Source organism: Cyprinus carpio, chromosome B9 (assembly GCF_018340385.1).
Source record: "Cyprinus carpio isolate SPL01 chromosome B9, ASM1834038v1, whole genome shotgun sequence".
Taxonomy (NCBI): Eukaryota; Metazoa; Chordata; class Actinopteri; order Cypriniformes; family Cyprinidae; genus Cyprinus; species Cyprinus carpio.
The window spans coordinates 24,163,657-24,185,748 of NC_056605.1; the positions used below are offsets into that span (position 1 = coordinate 24,163,657).

At 37.3% G+C, this 22,092-nt stretch overlaps 1 protein-coding gene across 2 annotated transcripts in view; it reads left to right on the plus strand.

Annotated features, from left to right (window-relative positions):
- Positions 1-22,092, plus strand: part of cps1 (carbamoyl-phosphate synthase 1, mitochondrial) — a 41,076-nt gene that overhangs the window by 3,669 nt on the left and 15,315 nt on the right. For both annotated transcript variants that reach the window (XM_042731730.1, XM_042731731.1), the window contains exons 13-28: positions 27-122; positions 1,167-1,356; positions 1,444-1,601; positions 1,741-1,869; positions 2,379-2,523; positions 3,291-3,501; positions 4,532-4,730; positions 4,921-5,097; positions 6,703-6,821; positions 8,314-8,455; positions 8,548-8,613; positions 9,057-9,120; positions 9,258-9,439; positions 14,274-14,468; positions 16,779-16,846; positions 18,853-18,928. In XM_042731730.1, the coding sequence (XP_042587664.1) occupies positions 27-122; positions 1,167-1,356; positions 1,444-1,601; positions 1,741-1,869; positions 2,379-2,523; positions 3,291-3,501; positions 4,532-4,730; positions 4,921-5,097; positions 6,703-6,821; positions 8,314-8,455; positions 8,548-8,613; positions 9,057-9,120; positions 9,258-9,439; positions 14,274-14,468; positions 16,779-16,846; positions 18,853-18,928 (2,217 nt within the window). The remainder of the gene's footprint in view (positions 1-26; positions 123-1,166; positions 1,357-1,443; positions 1,602-1,740; positions 1,870-2,378; positions 2,524-3,290; positions 3,502-4,531; positions 4,731-4,920; positions 5,098-6,702; positions 6,822-8,313; positions 8,456-8,547; positions 8,614-9,056; positions 9,121-9,257; positions 9,440-14,273; positions 14,469-16,778; positions 16,847-18,852; positions 18,929-22,092) is intronic.

A 22,092-nucleotide genomic window follows, 5' to 3' on the forward strand; every position in this document is an offset into this window, starting at 1 on the left:
AGGTACTTGTTTGTTGTTTTCCCCAGGTGTCTAAAGTTTTAGTGCTGGGATCTGGAGGGCTGTCCATCGGTCAGGCGGGAGAGTTTGACTACTCAGGATCCCAGGCTGTAAAAGCTATGAAGGTGAGAAGTTTTGTTAATCTCTGCTAGGTGTGCCTCTTTTCAATAAGTTCAGTCCTTAAACTCAATTCCTGGAAGGGTACAGCTCTGCACAGTTTAGTTGGAGCTAAACTCTGCAGAGCTGTGGCCCTCCAGGAAGTGAGTTTGAGACCACTGATTTAGGCCTTTGCATAAATTTCTATGCAGGTTCAAGATGGTGTATAGTAAGCTAGTTAGTGCTAGTTTGTTGCTGCTTTGCTATCCTTAGATGCGTTGTTCATCAGCAAAAATGCATGCTGGTAAAGCTAGTTGGGACACTAGCACATCAGCATCCAAAACAAAACGGCAGGGCAACCTTAAGGCCTGTTAGTAACATACACATAATGCCATATTTTTTATTATTATTTTTGAAAATCTCTGAATCTCTTCATGATTCCACCCCCCCCCCCTCCGGCTTTTGTTGGTCTTTTGATAGTACATTTCATTGTAAATTTAGTATTATTTATATACTAATAAAGTGTTTAGTAATTTTTTCCTTTATTTTTATATTTTCATTTTAATTTTACTTTCAGTTTTAGTCATTTTGTTATGTGCTTTTGACACTTATATTAAATGTTGTTTCAGAGCAAATACATTTTTATTACTTTTGTTTTTGTTTTAGCAGTTTAAGTAATTAAACTTTTCAATTAGTTTCCATGGCAAAATTTCTAAATTAGATTATTTTCATGTAATTTAAATATATTTTATTTTGTTTCAATTCAATTCAATTTATTCAATTTAATTTTTTAAGAATATTTCTAGTTTTAGGTAACAATAACAACATCAGTGTTTGTGTTCACTATATGTATTTGTAGCCAAGTTTATTTTTTTCAAATATTTTTAGGGTTGTTTGTTGTTAATATTATTATACATTTTTTTTAATTGTAACATTTTCCATAAAAGGGTTGTACATTTTCCACAATCAATCATATCGTGTACCACAGTTTGAAAACCACTGACCTACTTGAAGCCACAGTACAGGTGTTCTTGCTCACAGCAGTGTTTCTTATTCCTTGTTTCTGTTTACAGGAGGAAAACCTGCAAACTGTGCTGATTAACCCCAACATTGCCTCAGTACAGACTAACGAGGTTGGCACCAAGCAGGCAGACTCTGTGTACTTCCTGCCCATCACTCCTGAGTTTGTAACAGAGGTGATCAAGGTAGAGCGACCCGACGGCATCCTGCTCTCCATGGGAGGACAGACGGCTCTCAACTGTGGTGAGCATTCAGCATCAAACTTTACCAAATTCACTAACACTGAAAGGCCTGATTGATGGTGCATTATGTTCCTGTCCATTGTGTCAGGGGTGGAGCTCTTTCAGAGTGGCGTCCTGCAGAAGTATGGAGTGCAAGTTTTGGGCACACCTGTGGAGTCCATCATGGCCACTGAGGACCGGCAACTCTTTTCAGATAAACTAATGGGGATCAATGAAAAAATTGCTCCCAGTATTGCTGTTAAAACAGTAAGATGGATATTTGCTAAATGTGTCACTCCTCAAAGTTGTTTTTCCAAAAACCTTTCACTGTAGATGCTATGTTTGAACACTGTTTGAAAAGGTTTTTTTTGGTGACTATGTACTGATGACTGTTTTTGTCTGAAAGGTGACAGATGCCTTGAAGGCAGCAGATGAGATTGGCTACCCTGTCATGTTGAGGTCAGCTTATGCCCTGGGTGGCCTTGGCTCAGGCCTGTGTGCTAATAAAGATAAACTAGAGGACACTGCTCGCAAGGTAAGCGCTGTAAAACATGAAAAAACATGATGTTAATTCATTCCATTAATACTGGTGCTCTGAATGTAAGTTATCTGCTTTATGATCAGGTATAGGGCAAGAAAGCTTAATGTTTATTCCTGAACAAAGAGAGTTTTATTAAAGGTTGTTTAATGTTTAATATATATATAAATTTCTCCAATGTCCACTAATAATATTACCTTTAAATGTTTTAAAGACACTAAAATATATTTTTAACTTATTTGTTTGCTGTCGGGTCCATTAGAATTTTCAACTGGTTCATCCATCAATAAACCCACATTATTGTAGTTTAAAGTCTCAATAAATGCTCTTTTTTCCCACTGGGTATGAAGTTAAATTCTGAAAGCTATGGTATGTGTTCATAGCACACTCTTTTATCTCTAGAAGATCAAGGAAAATTAGATTTCTCTTGATATTGCTGCTTTAGAGATGGTTTGGCATCATGAAAGTGGGTTAAGTCCATTCACTCTTGCTCTGTTCTGTTACAGGCCCTGGCCATGAGCAGCCAGATCCTGGTGGAAAAGTCCCTGCTGGGCTGGAAAGAAGTGGAATATGAGGTGGTTAGAGATGTTGCTGATAACTGTGTCACTGTCTGCAATATGGAGAACTTTGACCCTCTGGGCATCCATACAGGTACCATACTGTCTATGTAGAACATTAACTTGCAGGTTAGTGATGTTATGCTCAGTGTTTTGTTACATTATTCAGAAAGAGAGGTGAGATTTATTTTTTGTAGTAAAAAAAACAAACAAAAAAAATTATATATTTGAATTTTTTTTTTTAATTACACAATTTAAATCTATTATAACATTTGAAATATGTTTACATTTAAGCCTTTAATGAAAAATATTTATATTAATATAACACATTATAAGGTTAGTTTAGGTTGTCAAATGGAATTCATTTTCCATTCAGAAAACTCCACTTATATTGATAATATATATATATATATATATATATATATATATATATATATATATATATATATATTATATATATATCTATTATATATTATATATATATTTAATGAAATCATTTTGAAAATATTGATCAAGACTTGCATGTATTCAGGGTGTTAGGAAAACAGTACTTTTTACATCAATGGTTACATTAATTGACCTTTTTTTAATGTAGTCATTAAATCAGAAATGTTTTTGAGAATTTCTTTCTTTCATTTTTTAAATGAAATCAAAACTTATATTATTAAGAACGTGGTAAATGCGTGTTAAACAAGATTTTTGTCTCCTTTATATCGTCTTTGACATTGATCCCTGCCTACACACATCCATATTCATAACCCATAAAGCCATGTGAATTTAAACACCTGTTACAGCGCATGAGGACATGCATTGTAAATTCTCAAGAGCTTCAGTTAATAGCTCTTTCTGGTCATCCTAAAGGTGACTCCATCGTGGTTGCACCCAGCCAGACTCTGTCCAATGAGGAATACCACATGCTGAGAGAGACTGCTATTAAAGTAGTGCGTCATCTGGGCATTGTGGGAGAGTGCAATATCCAGTATGCCCTGCATCCATCCTCTCTGGAGTACTGTATCATTGAGGTGAATGCCCGCCTCTCCAGAAGCTCAGCACTGGCGTCCAAAGCCACAGGGTGAGATCATAATATATCAGTATTTTTAAAGTACTGTGTATATAGGTATGCGATCATTATGGGTGCTTAGTTATGTCTTTAGGGAACTCACTGTATTGTATTTGAGTTCATTTAACACTGTAGAGAAACAAGCTTGGTTTGGCTTGGTTAGAGTTTTACCTGCAAAACAGACATTTCTCTGTGATCCGCTAAAGGTGTCAGTTTCACACCGTTGTTGGTTTTGCGTTTTTCGTCACCAAAATATTGAGAACTGACTGCAGCCAAAGTTATGTGTGTGTTGAGAGCCAGACTCTAAAAAACACCCACCCACCACTCTGTCTGTTCAGTGTGAAATGAATCCATATCCTTTGAAAGCATTGATGTCACACGCTCTGTAAGAAGACAAACAAATTGCGTGGAATAAACAGAACAGATTTTAATGTCTTATCAAAAGATCAGTGTTGAGAGGCAAAAATAGTTATAATACCTTGTGGAGCAATTATTGTTTTTTCCCCTAAAAATCAATATGGAGGGTTTTTTGGAAAGCATTGTACTTTAAACTGTACTGAGGGCAGGTTTATTAGTCTTTCCTAATTCTCAAGAGGAAAATTTAAGTCATTTTATTTAAGATTATTAATTATGGTACTAAAACTAATTTTTTACTTTCTTTTTTTAACAGCTGTTAATTCTTTAATAGAAATGCAATTAGTCACAAATTAGATAATGTTTGACATACATTAAGTGAATAGAGGCTATAAATAAATGTCATAGCTTAGATAGTTTGGTCTTGGAAATGTATAGCATTTTTGGTATCTTGACAAACTGGAACACGGTTTGAGACACTGCTGAGATCTTTCTGAAACTTGAGAGGAGACACAAGTGAAATGAAATGACAAAAGTCATAATTAGCTCTCCATGAAATACATAACTGTTTCTCCTAGACAGCTGTGACATTTAAAAATGTTTTAATTTTTAATGAATATAAGCTGCAGTTACTATTGTTTTATTATTGTAGAAAACGTTACTCTACTTTCTGACTCTTTCCCACTAGGTATCCGCTAGCATTTGTAGCTGCTAAACTAGCATTGGGCATCCCACTGCCGGACATAAAGAATGCAGTGTCGGAGCAGACCACAGCCTGTTTTGAGCCCAGTTTGGATTATATTGTCACCAAAATACCTCGCTGGGATCTGGACCGCTTCCACGGGATGTCTCGGGAGATTGGCAGTGCCATGAAGAGTGTTGGAGAGGTGCGAGTTGCCATGGCGACCTAACACTGCTGCTTTCTAACACCGATTAAAACTAATCCAGGACCAAATTATGATTTTGATTCTTCGTTGCCAAATTTATTGAAGTCTGTATCACAGTTTATTCAGTGCTGTTGACTTACAGAAATAGAAAGACTTCTGTCTCCAACCTCTAATTTTCCTCCCCTCACAGGTCATGGCAGTTGGCCGAACCTTTGAGGAGAGCATCCAGAAGGCTTTGCGTATGTGCCACCCCTCAGTGGACGGCTTTGTACCGCATCTGCCTCTGAAAAGAGCCTGGGCAGAGCAGAGAGACCTTCAGCGAGAACTCTCGCTGCCTTCAAGTACTCGTATCTTCTCCCTCGCCCAGGTGTGTGACCCACAGCATTAAGAGAAGTGCATTAGAGTCTAGATGATAAATTCTGATTGTGTTCGAATCAATATACCAGCCATGTTTAATTCAGGCTCATGATTTATGAATCAATGAGACAGCAGTTTTTACATATGTCTTAACTCTTTGTGTCCAGGTTAGATAGTGTGTACTCTACCATACAGAAGTTTGGGGTCAGTATGTCTTATTATTATTATTATTATTCTTTTATTCAGCAAGGATGCATTAAATTGATCAAAATTACTGTAAAAATATCTATAAATGCTGTTCTTTTGAATTTTATATTAAAGAATCATGGAAAAAATGTTTCATGGTTTCCACAAAAATATTAGGTTGCAAAACTGTTTTCAACATCGATAATGCAAATAAATGTAAAATGTAAGAGTAATGTAAATATAATGGCTGATGAAAGCTTCACCATTCAACTTGACCATTACAGAAATAAATTAAAATTTAAAGTAATCTATTGAATATATAATATTGAAATAGATTATTTAAAATTTTAAATTGTAACAGTATTTCAAAATATTACTGTTTTTACTGTATTTTAGTCAAATACAGCCTTGATGAGCATAAGAGACATTAAAAATATTCAGAAACGTTAAAAAAAACTTACTGACCCCACACTTTTGAAAGGTAGTTTATATAATTTATTGTTCTGTTTTAACTAAAATTATCTGGATACAATTTTATAATACTGTAAAAATTTACTAAATTGAAAAACTGAATGCAATTAACTATATTCATCAGAGTTGGTTCCCGAGCCAAAGAAAATGGCAAAACTACTTTAGGAAATAGTAATTTGCTGCAAAAGGTAGGGTAAATGTCCTTCGGAAGTATAAGATCATGTAAATTATTTTATGAAATCCTTGATTCTGATTGGTCAGACACATTTTTTTTCATTTTTTAAGACCACTTAAGTGTAGAATTATCCTATTGTCACCGATTTCGTAGTTTATAAGTGAACTGTTTCCATTTTTCTGTTTCCATTTAAATAAATGTTTTGTGTCGATGTGTGTGCAAAATAAACCCCTTCAGGTTGATACAAGACCCTTCTGTATCTCCTGGGCATTCATTAACAATTTAAATTAATACCTGTCTGCCTAAAGAGAAAACAGCCTATTCTTCGTCAAAATATGTGTCATGTGAGTGTCAAATGAACACGTTGATGTTGGCAGATTTATTAAGGAATAATAGGGAAAATCCTATCAAGACATGACACATCAATAACTCTCAAGGTTGGTCTCGCTTGTAGTACTGGAGTTTGATGTTAGTCTCCAGGCACATTATTTCATTCAGAGCAGGTTATGCCTCCTATTAAGCAGACAGGCTATTAAATGCTGTGTCCTGATTGGTCCCCCCACAGCTCTACGGCAACAGCCAGTTACAGCTCATTGGGCTCTGCTCTGTATTCAAGGGACACCACAGGCTAACAGCCAACAATCAAGAGCCATTATTTCTCATTTAACAATGATCCAACAATTTCTTGTAGATCACAATCATTTATTAGTAAAGCCTGTTTATGTTTATGCCATTTATAGTATGCTGATTTGAGCTATTATGTTGATTGTTTTGTTTCTCAAGGCCCTTCACAGTGGTGTGACTGTTGATCAGATCCATGACCTCACTGCCATAGACAAATGGTTCCTGCACAAACTGAAGCACATTACTGCAATGGAGCATCTCCTGGGTCAGTATAACAGGTGAGAGAGTGAGAAATACATGATTTCATGAATAATATCATGAATAACATGATTTTACTCAACATCAGTTGAGTGTTTGAAATAACTTTTTGCCACAGAACGAGGCAGAAAATATTCAATAGTGTAATAAAGGCTATGTTGATTAGCATTGGATTATAAATGTGCTTTATTATTATGAAAATACCAGAGATTGTTTGAAGAACACAGATAAACCATATTGTCACATCGTGTTTTTTCTGTCTTCATCAGTTCAAGCGCTTCTCTTCATTTTTAGTCACCGCTGTATACCCCTGCCCGTATTAGGGATTTTCTGGAGCCCCATCAGTTCTTTCACTTCTGTGATGCATATGTAGAGTTTCTGTGCATCACTATGAATGAAACAGATATATGTGTTTAGTGCTCGGTGATGTGCACTCTGCCCTTTTTTGGGGCTTAAACATGAAAAAATAATACTTCAAGGAAAGAAATGTATGAATTATATTTGCTCAAGAATTTTTTGAGTTTTAGCATTTTGAGTTTGTTCATTACACTGTTTGAGTATAAATGCATTTTTTTGCATCAATATACCAAAACAAACTTTTAATCAAATTTTTTGTTCTAGATTTTTTTTTCCATGTTCAGTATTATTTTAAATGGGACAAGGACAAGGCCCTTCACATTTTATGTGGTTTAAATGCAGCCCGCTTGGCATCTTAACTTGAGTACCCCGGTCTAGAGAATAACCTGAGCTTGTTCTGTAGTTAAGGACTCAAAAATCTAAGATTGAACCTTCAGGTTTTCAGATACTAGTCTGATATTTAACCAATAGACTACTTTCAGGTGAGCGCTGACCTCTTTAAACACAGTATGGTGTGAAGTCTCACATTTAGTGCGTGGGATAGTGAGGACTGGTTGTCTCTGTGCATTGCTACTGACACTCTACTGTCTCACACTCCTGCTGGTTTTAATGCTCTTTACTTTGTTATTAAACAATGGTCAGATTTAAACCCGGACCAGTACATACACTGAGGGCTTGCTGTATACGTTTTTTGAGCTTTTTTTTTTACATGAGAAGAGTTTTAATCACCTGGATTGTTTTATGTCCATACAGAGCTTATAAAACATGAATGTTAAGGAAGAAAAATCCACAAGTTTTGATTCCAGTCCTCTTTGATCTTTGTTCAAATGTTGTATTGATTTAAAAATAAGTATTAAGCAACTTTAGCCAGAATTTTTCTTTTTTGATATTTTCTTTCCTTCCATGTACACTGAAGCTTGAACTCTCTGATGATCAGAGGTTCACAGTTTGCTATTTATGTTAAAAATATTTTTCCTCTAATGATTTTGCATGTATTTACCAAAAAAAAAAAAAAAAAAAAAAAAAAAAAACAGCTTAGAAAACGCTATGTATCCGTGCAGTACAGAGAAGTTAATAGTTAATATTCTGCTAAATTTTAGAGTAAGCGCATACTGTATGTCTTGATGAGTTTCTTAATACATTTTCTGCCCTCAGTGCCACAGTGCCAAGAGATCTACTTCTGAAGGCCAAGATGGATGGTTTCTCAGACCGACAGGTTGGCCAGGCTATGAACATCTCAGAGGGAGAAGCTCGGGTGCTCAGGCTCAACCAGAACATCAGACCTTGGGTCAAACAGGTTTAAACCCATTGCCAGAAATGTCTGTTTATGATACCAAGACCATTGCTTACATAGTTATTAAGAAAAAATTTTCTTGTCCTTACTTTCAGATTGATACACTTGCTGCTGAATACCCTGCAGCCACCAATTATTTGTATTGCACTTACCATGGTCAGGTAAACCACTCTATCCAACCTTTATATAGGGTCTTTGATGGTTGAAGCATCAGGCATTTTGTCCAGTTCCCTGTCTAGACTTTTATCACAGTATTTTTCTAGACAATTTCAGTACACAAGAGAACTGAGGGAAAGCTTTATTAACATGATTGTTAACATTTACAGTATTTCTATACAATCAGAGCACCTAAATGCACAATACAGAAAATAAATAAGGTGGATTTAATAACTATGTAAGTTGAAAAGGGAAAATAAGATTTAAAAAAAAATTATTTCATCTAAAATTATTTTAATGATTTAATTATTTAAATTGAATTAACCAAAACAACAATAAAACAAAACCAAAACATAAAATAAAATAAAATTGTACAATTCATTATGAAGATTGGAGCTTGTGGTATATGTGTGAGGATGAACCCAATTTTGGTTTGTCCTTCTAACAGGAGCATGACTTGGATTTTAAGGATCGAGGTATCATGATTGTGGGTTGTGGTCCGTATCACATTGGTGAGGTCTTTTCTTTTTTACCTAATCATCTTCTGATTTTCATTTCACCAACACATTCATATATTATCGTCATTAGTTTTAATGAGCAGTTAGTGCAAGAGAGGGTCAGGGCAGTGTTTCACTCTACTCCCCCACAGGCAGCAGTGTGGAGTTTGACTGGTGTGCGGTGTCAAGCATTCGTGCCCTTAGACAGATGGGCAAGCGTACGGTGGTGGTGAACCATAACCCGGAGACGGTCAGTACGGACTTTGATGAGTGTGATCGTCTGTATTTTGAGGAGTTAACCCTGGAGCGCATCCTGGACATCACACAGCAGGAGGTGAGAGGTCAAAGTTCAGCCTGTGCACCTGGTGCCTTTAAGTAAGTGAAAGGTATTATTCACTTTCATATTTGACAAAGGACATTATGATATGGTCTAGGGCTTAAAATCTTAAAAAAAAAAAAACATCTTTGTCAAGACATTTCTTCTAGCTTGCACAGCTTGACAAAGCCCGGTTTGTGTCACCATTGTGTTGTTTAAAAATCTATTTTTCATAAAAGAATACTGTAGATGGAGGGAAGTTAATTATTATTATTATTATTATTTTTTTTTTTTACATTTTGATTGTATACTATGAGAAAACAATAGAACAGACTGAAGGACTGTGTCGTGTTTGGTGCAGTGTTATTTTACCCTAGTAAAAAAAAATCGTAATTAATTCAATAATTAATTCAAAACACATTTATTTCATACTATTACAGTGTATACATCAAATCAGTTAACATATTTATTGACATCACTTAAGACTTACTGATATAAACATTATTTGCAGTGTTTCTTCATTGCACAATGCACATTTCTTGATATTATTCCTAAAATGTGTTTTAATATCACTATTTATAAGGATTGCTTGATCTCTGTATATCAGCATGCAAGATATTAAAAGTATACCTGAAGTATATAGTTCCACTTTAGCACAATCAGATATACTTCATTATATCTTTAGTTGGACCTCAGCACTACTTTTGCACAATTAATGTTAATAATATTTTAATATTTAGATTTTATAATTATTGTTATAATTTTTTTTAAAGTTAACACTTTCTCCGCCAGCATTTTTTTTAAAAAGTTGCCAGCCACCGCCAGCGATTTTGATGATTTTCACTAAAATTTGATGGCCTAGAGTACATTTTGCTGTATGAATATTTGAATATGCAATACACCAAAATAAAGATCAAAGCCTCTACTTTTAGATTACAGTTTTATTCTAGCTTTAAGCATTCTTTTTTTATCAACACTTGAATACAGGTAGGTTACATAAAAATGTATAATTTTGAGCAAAAAGGTTAGAAAATCACATCTTTATCAAAAACTACCATCTGGATAATATTCAGTATGATTATCAAAGCATAAATCCAGTAAATCGCTTCCATCAACACCTCCAAAGCTTGCAGAGCCATATACCACTTCCTGGAGCATCATTTTACTCCATAAAATTGTGCAGTTTTCATTTATATGCTGTCTATTGCTGATGATCGCATTATTTTAAATATACATCTGTTTACATGAGAGATTGCTAGTTTTTCCATCCTGTTCACGTGTCTTTTTATTCAGGAGGTTTTGTACTCGTTTAGAGATGTGTAATAGTGCCCCCAAGTGTATAACAGTGAAAACACAGAAAGCTGTAAAAACTTGTGTTTTACTTCAATTCGTTGTCTTCTAAATGACAAAATAACTCGTCAATGGCGGGGAAAAAGTTAACAGTAACACTGGTTTGGTTAGGGCTGCACGATTAATCGCATGCATTTGTCATGCGTGTCTCATCAGTAAAGCCGGTTCCGTGATTAGCGGTAAATGTCTGTCACCTGTTTTCAAACGGGAGTGGCAGTTAATACACAGAGCCGTAGTTCACTGACAAGCTACGCAATATTCTGTTCATAATTGGGATGAATCGCATTCGATTATGAACACGATATAGCGTAGCTTGTCAGTGAACTACGGCTCTGTGTATGAACTCCCGGTGCATTTGAAAACAGGTGACGGATATTTACCGCTAATCATGGAACCGGCTTTACTGATGAGACACGCATGACAAATGCATGCGATTAATCATGCAGCCCTAGGTTTGGTGGACATAATTATTTATGTAGTTAAATATTTTGACATTGTTTTTACATTATTGTAGAGAAAATGGTATTGTTCCAATAATAGTACAGGCATTGTAAAGCCTAATATGAAGCGTATGCATTGACGTTATACTAAACACATATGCGTCCCAAAAAATTTTCCTGATCTTATCAGGCTGCCTGCTACCATCTTTGAGCTGTGGAAATAGATTTCCTCCCATTTTGTTCCCTGCCTCATAAGAAATAACTTGCTTAATACAATGTTCCAATCTCCTCTGTTATCTTGTCTGAAAGTATCTAAGAGTTAATGTGTTTTTTTTTTTCATTGTTGAAAAAGTAGCAGTGGCCTTTATAAAACCGGCAGCAGACAATCTATACTATAGAATGCGAGCAATTCCTCATTTTCTTCTGTGATGTTCAGCAATGTGTGACTGTTGACAAGATCCGACTGGCCTTAATGAATATCACAGCAAGACTAACTCCACTACTTCCGCCACCAGCGTTAGACTGTTTATGCACTCAGTGCTATACAAACAACATCAAGTGTTTCCACTGCATATGAATTCTTTAATGCCTGGACTTGTTTTTTAAAATCTCATCACATTTTGAAAAAGTGATATTCAAGCACCACAGTGATGGCACACGTTTTCAGCTGCATTGCTTCTTGAAATAGTTTCCCCATTCTTTTTCTTCATAGGCATTTCAATAGGAATCACAACATTACAGCATTTGATTCTTAGCCTTAAAAGGTTGTGAAAACCAGAAAAATAGATATGGTATGTTCAGTGTATTACTATACTGTATTATTCCTACCGTAAATGCTGGTATGTTTGCTGGTATGTTAAAGCATGCATATTCAAAAATACAATATGACAGATTGTACAGTATACTGTTAATAGTTTTAAGTTATTAACACTATAACCATTTTTATGGCTGCATGATAATGAAGCAAAATGTAATATGTGATAACTTGTTAAATAAATATGAAATGTGATACAATGCTGTAGGTGTGTAAAATACATTGAAATTATATTTAAAAAGTGACATAAACAACATGGATGACTTATCTCCACACACTGGTTTGCTATGCAAATGCATTTTGTGATTTGTACATTTGCGATATTTTTATATATAATACATGCTCAGCAGCCCTATACTTATGTCATTTAAAAAGTTTTCTGGGAATGAGCAGTCGCTGCCAAGCTATTTTGCTGCAGTTTCTGTTTCCACGGTAACATAAATTTCTGTGATTTGGTCATTCTTCAGTAATATGTGAAGAGCAGTTTTTCACCGGGATTTTGGCAATTAAAAAAATTGTTAAATAAAGTTGAAATCACACTGCTACAGAATAATATACCATCACTTAACATCCTCTGGGTGAAAAGATTCAAATTTATATTGTGAGAATGTTCTCTATAGAGAGAATAAATGCTGTTTTATGCAGCTTCAGACCTAGATGCCATTATCTCAAGAGACTAACCAGGAAATGCCTCTTAGTATCTAAGCAGTGTGTGGTGAGCTCATTTCTATTCCCTTTATAGAGATGGAGCCACTAAAGTCTTCACTGATGATGCAAAACCTGACCTCTTTAACAGCCATTGACTTTTCCATTCAGACACATTATAAGCTAGTTAAAGTGGTGATTAAAGCTTGGGTTGATCAAGTGTTTGTTGTTATGCTCAGAGGTTGTAATAAATTCCCAGGTGCTGTGTAGCGGTTTATTACCATAATGTTAGCGTTCTTTGATAAACCTGGGGGGAACCGTGTATAAATGGTGAAGTGCGCATACATGTGGTTGCCATCAGAATGTGATGAATGGGATCAAAAGGTATAAGACAGCTCTCAGAGCGTAAAATAATGCCATTTCATGTCCCAGGTTCAGCTCCTGGGACCACAGCTCATCCCTGAAACCGAGAGTAAGACAACATCAGTGGATGAGAGTCTAGATTGAGCAATGCCAAATCATTGTGAATTCATGCAATGACTGAGAAATGATTATAGTCATTTCTGTTAAAACAGCGCTCCGATTAAAAACATCTTTGCTTAAAACAAATTTTCTGTCGTATTAGAGGATGAAGCAAGCTTTATTGAATTCATAAGTAGCACTATTTGTAGTCTTTGGTTATGGATAGATACAATCAGTCATATGTTAAATTGTAGCATTAACACTGTAATTATAAAAAGCACTTGTCATTTGGTAGATGTATTTTTACTGAAAGGAATAATTGCTTTGTAGGAATATTATAATGAATGCCTATTGACAGTAATTTTGTCATGGTGTAGATTATTACAGACAATTCAGACAACCTCTAAATTTAGTTGCTCAGTTTGTAGAACAGGACAGGATGTCCATTTACAGTGCATACAATAAAAGCAGAAATTTAAAACAAAATTTAAGATTTTTTGTCAAAGTGTGTCAATTAGGCAGTAAAAACTTTATTATTTGAGCTGTAAGATTGTCTTAATACAGTAGTCATTTTCATCGGTGGATGAATGCCTTTGTGTTGCAAAGACTAAGTTGGGTCTCAATTGCACCATGTACTACACTACTATTCAAAGGTTTGAGGTCAGTAAGGGTTTTTGTAAACAAATGAATACTTTAATTCAGCTAGAGTGCATTAAACTGCTGGAAAGTGACCGTAAAGACACTTACACTGTTACAATAAAAATTCAGTTTCAAATAAATTCTGTTCACTTGAACTTTTGAACTCTATTTACCAAAGAATCCTGAAATAAATGAAGCTGCACAACTGTTGTCCATTGCAATAATAATTAGGAATGTTTCCTAAGCACCAAATTAGTATATTAGATTTCTAAAGCGTCATGTGATGCCCAAGACTGGAGTGATGACTCACAAAAATTCAGCTTTAAAATATTTGAACCCCTTTTCAAGCTCCCCACACTTTACATTCCAGTCAGATATTTCTTTCCATTTATGTGGGCTGTTCTTGACCAGAATACTTTACAGTGTGGATCAGGATTTATGACGATAGTCAGAAGTATTTCATGCAAGACTAAGACTTCAGAGACTTTCCATCCCTCCACAGGGCTGCACCGGCTGTATAGTATCTGTGGGTGGGCAGATCCCCAATAACCTGGCAATGCCTCTGCACCTGAACGGGGTGAAGATTCTGGGAACCAGTCCTCTTCAGATTGATCGTGCAGAAGAGAGATCTGTATTCTCCTCCATACTGGATGATCTGGGTGTAGGTCAGGCCTCGTGGCGGGCTCTCAGCTCACTGGTAAGGCCAGTTTCACTTCACAACAACCTTCATCTGTGGTTTATTTCAGGAGAGATGAAAGGGGTGCTGTTACTGGTTCTTAATTTTAAATGCTTTTAATTGAACCATTAAATAATTCTGTATGCCACTATCTTGATGATTCACATCATGTTCAATGATAAAAGCGACAGGATTTGCTGGAGTTTGTTGATTTGGGTCAATTGAGTAATATAGATGTGATTTTGAAGTAATCGTGAACACCACCCGCTTTACTTTTCTTGTTTAATTAATCATTTATTGCTCCATTCATTTTAAGGCTTTTAAGAAATCGCCCACTCATGTGGCCATGCAGACGTTCTTCCAATATAGTTGCATTTCCAGACTTTTCATTTCTACAAATGTTGCATTCACCCCAATACTCCAGAGGTGTCAGAGTGCTTTCAAACAGCAAACATTAGAAGTGCTGAAACATGTTGACTGGAAGCATGCTCGCTCGTCTGTTAGCTACATCCAGCCTTCTTGCCGCGGGCCATAGAAGCGAAAAGCTGAAGTTGGTGTGATGAAGGGGGGAAAAATGGGGCATTCTGCCCCACGGCGCTGCCCACTCACCCTCCGCTGGTCTCTGTCTCACTGCTGAGGGTACATCCAGCATTTTAATGTTCTCCCTGTTGTTGAAACAAGCCAGAAAGGCAGTAGAGATCAGCAGAATCTTTTGGGATTCTGCGGTTTGCTCACTGTGCTCTTTCTGGCAAGAAGGCTAATGCTTCGGAAAGGTGAGGAGAGAGGATATGGTTGCTTCCTTATGTCACACAGCATTTCCTGCTTTGTTAAAGAGAGAGTCCACAAAAAAAAGAAAGAAAATTCAGTCAGCATTTAGTCATCGCTGTGTCGTTCCAAACCTGCACTCCTGTTTTCCATATAATCTACCAAAAATAAAAAAGCACCATAAAAGTAGTCTAGACATCACATGCAGTGTATTCCAAATCTTTTAAAGCTTTTCAATTAAGTGCTGTAGGAACAAGTCTTAAAACTCAAACAGGTTCGTGTTTTTGCATTTCTGGTTCCATTGTCCCAAAGTCAATGGGTTTTCTTTCAATTGAATTGTATTGGAGAATTAATAGTACAAAAAAGATGAGCGTAGCAAAATAAAAGATTAAATCATTCTCAGAAAGTCATTAGGTTTTTAGAATGGTTTGGTTAAATGTCCAAAATAAGGTCGGTGGATAACTTAAACATATTTAATATTTTATACTACAAATTAAAATAAATCAGTAAGATTTTTCTGCAGAGGACTACAGAGGTTGCCAAGATATTTAAAATCATCATGCCAAACAGAAAAACTCTCCACTCATCTCCACTCCAACTCTCCAAAATATCCACTTAGTCTGCTTTTACAGCCACCTTGTGTTTCTTGCAAACTATTCTAACTAGGGATGTGTCGGTACTAGTATCGGTACCGAACGGTTCCCGGGCAAATTCCAAATGGAAGCGATCATCCCTATCCCCTTGGAGTGGGGACTTTGGAGTGAGCAGGGCACTTGCGTGCAATTAAATAGTCGTTAGGAATGCACTTGGCAAAAGGAGCGACAACATTTCCTCATTATCTTCAGCTGGGATGTTCCCATGACAATGCAGCGCGTGTCCGTCCATTATCCAACTGGTAGACTGTCTTTCCCTGAAGGAAATGGGGTGATGCTAAAAACAATAAGCCAGGATTGGGCTTAGGACATTTCAGTTAATTAGGACATTTAAGTAACTTTTATGAATGTAAAAACACTACTGATGTTTACCTTGAGACTAAAAAAAGGAACCAACATATTTTAAGATCAGTCAGTGCAAGTTTCTTTCAGTTAAAACAGCCCAGACATGCATTTTAGTCCGGGACTAGACTGAAGCCTTGTCTGTGAAACTGAAGGTATGTGAGGTACAGATGAAATTTGTTATTTTTTTAGTTGATCCACCTCTATACTGTAAGCTCTCAAATGCATACTTGGATGTTAATTTTTAGATTTGTACAATATAATGCTTTTATGGATGCATTCTGGCAGTATTTTCTCCAGTATGTTTGGCAAAAGATAATTCCACTTGCTAATAACAGTTCCAATACAGGGTTGTTCAATCTTATAGTTTTTTCTCTGTCAAGTATCCAGTTCACAAAGCATTAAAGTAAGGTGAATAGATGTGGTCAACGGTAATTGTCTAGCCCTTTGCCCACAGTCTGAGATTCAAATGGAGAATAGAGCACAAGAAGCCTGACCTCATCTGCAACACATACTAGGTGATGCCATGCAGCTGATTGCAAAGAGATATCTAACTTTCTGTCTTTTTCAGGAGGATGCGGTTTCTTTTGCCAATACTGTGGGCTACCCTTGCCTCCTGCGGCCATCCTATGTTCTGAGGTGAGTACAAGGGGAACGGTGAAGTCAGGACACAATCACAGTATGGAATTGACTTCCCATGTGATGCTTTTGTATCTCTTTGGCAGAGACTTTTGTGGTATGAAAAGCCAAAAATGTAATCACATTTCACTAATAATCTTTCCCTCCAGTGATTGAACACTACTGCAGAAGGATTAGTTACTGAACGAACGAATCAGTTAACAGCTCCATAGGGCATTATTTTCAGTGAACTGATTATCTGAATTAATAATAATAACAACAATAATAATGATAAATAAAATTTTCCTCACATAAATATGGTCCCTTTCTGCTACTATGAATTGTCATTGTATGGAAAAGACCAAAGTGAATGTTTCGGACTGAAAAACAAAACATAAACACAACATAAGTTCTCATTTGTGATTCTATTAATAGCTCTCCCATGTTCATAAGTAGACTGCCCAGAATCAAATTAATGTAGACATCAGTCAGTGTAAAGCAGTCAACTGCTGATTTGTCAGGAGCAGAGAAATGTCACATCAGGCTTCTCAGCGACGGCCTGTAGAAATTGGGTAAGATGCAATTCAGCCACATTATAAGACTCTCAGATTGGCAGGACTTGAACAGCTAATTTGCACATAATCAGACAGTAGGCATCTATTTTGAGTGCTGCAATAAGAAAATTAGGTTCCTTTTAAACCAGGCGCCCAGTCCGCCGTGCAGCAAGAGGGCACACAGAAATAGCTTAAGAAAATTCTGCTTTTAACCATTACCCAGTACACATCTCAATCATAAAAGCACTTTCATTAGTGGAGCACTTTTCTATGTTGCCTCAAAGGTTGCTGTCTGTTTTGAGAGAAGATTAAAGCTTTTTTTTTCCTCAGGGAACCACAGCAGTCAGTCTACAGAGACTCATATTGTGCCAAGTGTGAAGCTAATAGATATCAGTGGAAGGTGCAGAGCACAAATTTTCAAACTTGTAAACAGACTGAAAACGTATGAATCTAAAGCTAAATGAAAGTAAAGTGCTTTAGCGCATTTATTTATCACTAGAAAAATCTTTATACCCTTTTACGGTATAAATCATCACCCTCATACAATACAGTCTCTTGCAGAGACAATGATTTGCTTTTAGTTTTCAAGAAAACCCAGCAGCCAAAATCAGGCATTTTTTTTAGTTTTTACTTCTTTCAATCATTTGAATATTTACTGCCCCGTGTGACTCCATCACCACTTAGCTGCTCAGTTGAGACCCGTATTTTGAGTCCTGCTCTGTGTTTCTGTGGCTGATTGGTGCCAGGTGTGGTTTGGCATCGTTATATTGCCTAAACCCGTGCCTGAGGCTCAGACTCTCAGGGACTGCAGCTCAGACACAGAACCTGACAGAAACACTGCCAGTTCATCTGGACCGTGGAACACTTCATACTGAAGAGAGCTTAGGGCTGTCTCAGTATATTTCCCACTTGTCTCTCTGTGTTCACTGTATTTTGATGTGTTAGTGAAACATATTGCTGAGTGACGGTTAAACAGTGTAAAGGTAGGCAGTGATCACCTGCTGTAATATTTTATTATGGGATGTAACCAGAGTTTAAAATGAACTTTTTGGCTTAATAAAAGTATTGATTTCTTTAATGAAAACCGGTGTACACACAACCCAAAATATTTCTATGGACATGTCCATATATGTGGATGATCATTTCATCAGGTGCAGTTTCCCTTCTGCAGCTGTTAGACATCTGGCTACACCACGATTGATAGCTGCAGGGCTGATGCCATTAAAATCACCAAAAAATCTGTCTTTTTTTCTATCTGTATGAAACACATTCAGTGCTGATTGCCTCGAGGAACAGCTGACCCAAATATATTTCTCTAGTTTGCTTTTTCTCTCTTCCTCTCTACATTTACACAACTCTACATATCTTCCCGTCTGTTAGGTTTGACTCTACAACCATCAAATCATGTTTTTGTCTCCTGATGGGCTCATTTAAATGTCAGAGTGATGAATGATGAGAATCTTTTGTTTCCAGTGGCTCAGCCATGAATGTGGTGTACGGTGAAGATGAGATGAAACGTTTCCTGGAGGAAGCCACGCAGGTGTCACAGGTGAGATCTGCACATTTAACCATTTGGCCCATTTGCAGCATAAATAACTTAACATGAAGCGTGTTAGTTTTGCCACATAAATCATGCAAAAGCTCAGTCATGAATTATGTAACATGCAGCCTTTTTAGCCATTATCACAAATGAAGTTCTTGAAATTACATTTCATCCTATCTATACATACCTTTTAGGAAAATATGCCCATATGCTTTTTATTTTTTTAAAAACAGACCAAGCACATTTCCAGCAGCTCCAGTTTTTCTGTACCTCAGGGCCAGTATTGATTTTCTGTTCCTGCTGCCCCTTACAGTTTTTCACTTTTCCCGAGTCAAGCAAAACCGCTTTACCATCACTGTCACCATCACTGAGCCATCCCTGAGTACATAAGAAAATATATTTTATATATAGATGAAATGGAGGAGGAAAGAGGAAAAATACATAAGGAAAGAGTATTTTTTTTCACCATATTTTTTTTTAATTACCATCACTAGCAAAAATGAATTTAATTAGATTTTATATTGTGCTTGTAAATTATTCAGACTTGTAGCTACAGGATATAAAGAACTACTGAAGTAGTGCAGTGCATGCCAATATTCTCATAAAATCAATGTTTTTTTTCTACTTCAAACCAAATCAAAATGAACCTCTGCCAAAGAACTACTATAAACATTATATCTAAAATGTGAAGCATAGCAGGTTGTTAAATAAAGTAAAATGCCTCATCAATGGCTGAATGCATTTTAGCAATGCCTCTGCTAATTCATTCAATGTTATAGTCCATTTTGCTAAAAGTCAAACACTATTAATTTGTAAAAATATGCTAAAAGTTACATTTTCTGGCATATAGACAGCCTCTGTGCTAACAGAACTAAAAGCCACAGAACTCCAACAGTGATTTCATGAGGTCTTTTACTTCACAGTCCTGTAACAGTGCAGATCAATGATATATATATATATATATATATATATATATATATATATATATATATAATAGATTTTGAGTCAGCTTTGTTTGTAAAGAACAGACCCAAGAGAGCTGTGAACACTTTTATGGCTCTGGTAAAATGAAAAGGCTTGAGCTGAACACATAATGTTCTCCAGCACTCAATTAGCCTTTGTTCATCTTTCATCAGGTAGAGATGAGTGTATTTACTATTTATTGTGTCTCTCCATACTCTCGAAATACTACTGTTCAAAAGTTTGTGGGCCGGAAGAAGCTTGCTCACTAAGGCTGCATTTATCAAGTTCAAGTTCAAGTTGAGCTTTATTGTCATTTTGCTACATGTGTGGACATACAGTGGAACGAAATGTCGTGATGCTTCGGTACCGTCTTCCTGATGGTAGGAGCTGGAAGAGACTGTGGGAGGGATGGGTGGGGTCCTTCACGATACTGTTGGTTTTGCTGGAGCATCGTGTAAGGAAAATGTCCAGGATAGAGGGGCACCGTTGATCTTTGCAGCTATGTTCACTGTCCGTTGGAGGGTCTTGCGGTCTGCTGCACTACAGTTCCCATACCAGACAGTGATGCAGCTGGTCAGCACTCTCTCTATGGTTCCTCTATAGAATGTGGTGAGGATGGGTGGAGGGAGACTTGCTCTTTTCTGCCTTCTTTGAGAGTGACATGGTGTTGTTGGTCTAGGTGAGATCCTCTGTGATGTGCACCCCAAGGAATTTAGTGCTGCTGACTCTCTCCACAGTCGAGCTGTCGATGGTCAGTGGGGGGTGGTCAACGGAGTTTCTCCTGAAGTCCATCACAACCTCCTTTGTCTTTTCCACATTGAGGGACAGGTTGTTAGTGCCACACTATTCAGCCAGCTGTGCCACTTCCTCTCTGTAGTGCATTTCATTGCTGGTGCTGATGAGACTTACCACAGTTGTGTCATCCGCAAACTTGATGACGTGGTTGGAGCTGAACTTGGCAGTGCAGTCGTGGGTCAGCAGCGTGAAGTGCAGACGGCTGAGCACACAGCCTTGTGGGGCACCTGTGCTCAGTGTGGTAGTGCTCGAGGTGTTGTGGCTGACACGGACTGACTGAGGTCTTCCAGTTAGAAAGTCCAGGATCCAATTGTTAGGGAATTGTTAAGGCCCAGCAGGTTTAGTTTATTAATGAGCTGTTGTGGGATTATTGTGTTGAATGCTGAGCTGAAGTCGATGAACAGCATTCTGACATAGGAGTCTTTATTTTCTAGGTGGTAAGAGCCAGGTGGAGAGTGGAGGAAATTGCATCTTCTGTAGATTGGTTTGGACGGTATGCAAACTGGAGCAGATCGAGTGTGTTGGGGAGGCTGGTTTTAATGTTGTGCATGACTAACCTCTCAAAGCACTTCATCATGATTGGAGTCAGTGCTATGGGATGGTAGTCATTTAGACAGGACACAGGTGATTTTTTTGGTACCGGTATGATGGTTGTGGATTTGAGACATGTGGGGGCAACTGCCTGGCATAGCGAGGTGTTGAAGATATCTGTTAGGACATCTGTCAGCTGTGCAGCACAGTCTCTCAGTACACGGCCTGGTATGTCGTCAGGACCGGCAGCCTTGCGTGGGTTAATCCTAGATAGGGTCGTTAGGAGGTATGGGCAGTTTATGTGCAGGTGTGTCATTCTGCATTTCAAACCATGAATAAAAGTGGTTGAGTGCATTCGGGAGGGATGTGTCGTCATCACAGGCCTGTGGCGGGGGCTTGTAGTCTGTGATGGTCTGAATGGCTTGCCACAGGCTCAGTGTCTCTGCTGTCTTTGAAGTGATTGTTGATTTTTTGAGCATATGACCGTTTTGCATTTTTGATGCCACAGGACAGATTGGCTCTTGCTGTTTTGAAGGCTGCTTTATCTCCTGATCTGAGTGCTTCATCTCTGGTCTTCAGCAGCCCACGAACCTCTGCTGTCGTCCACGGCTTCTGGTTTGCACGTGTGGTGACGGTCTTGGTGACTGTAACATCATCAATGCACTTTTTGATAAAAGCACTCACAGTTTCAGTGTACTTCTGCAGGTCTGTGAGGTTGTTGTAGGTGGCTGCCTCTTTAAACATGTTCCAGTCTGTGCACTGAAAGCAGTCCTGTAGTTTTGAGGTAGCATCATCTGGCCAAACTGTGATGAGTTTTTGAACCAGTTTGGCGAGTTTCAGAAGTGGTCTGTATGCTGGAATTAGCATAACAGAGATGTGGT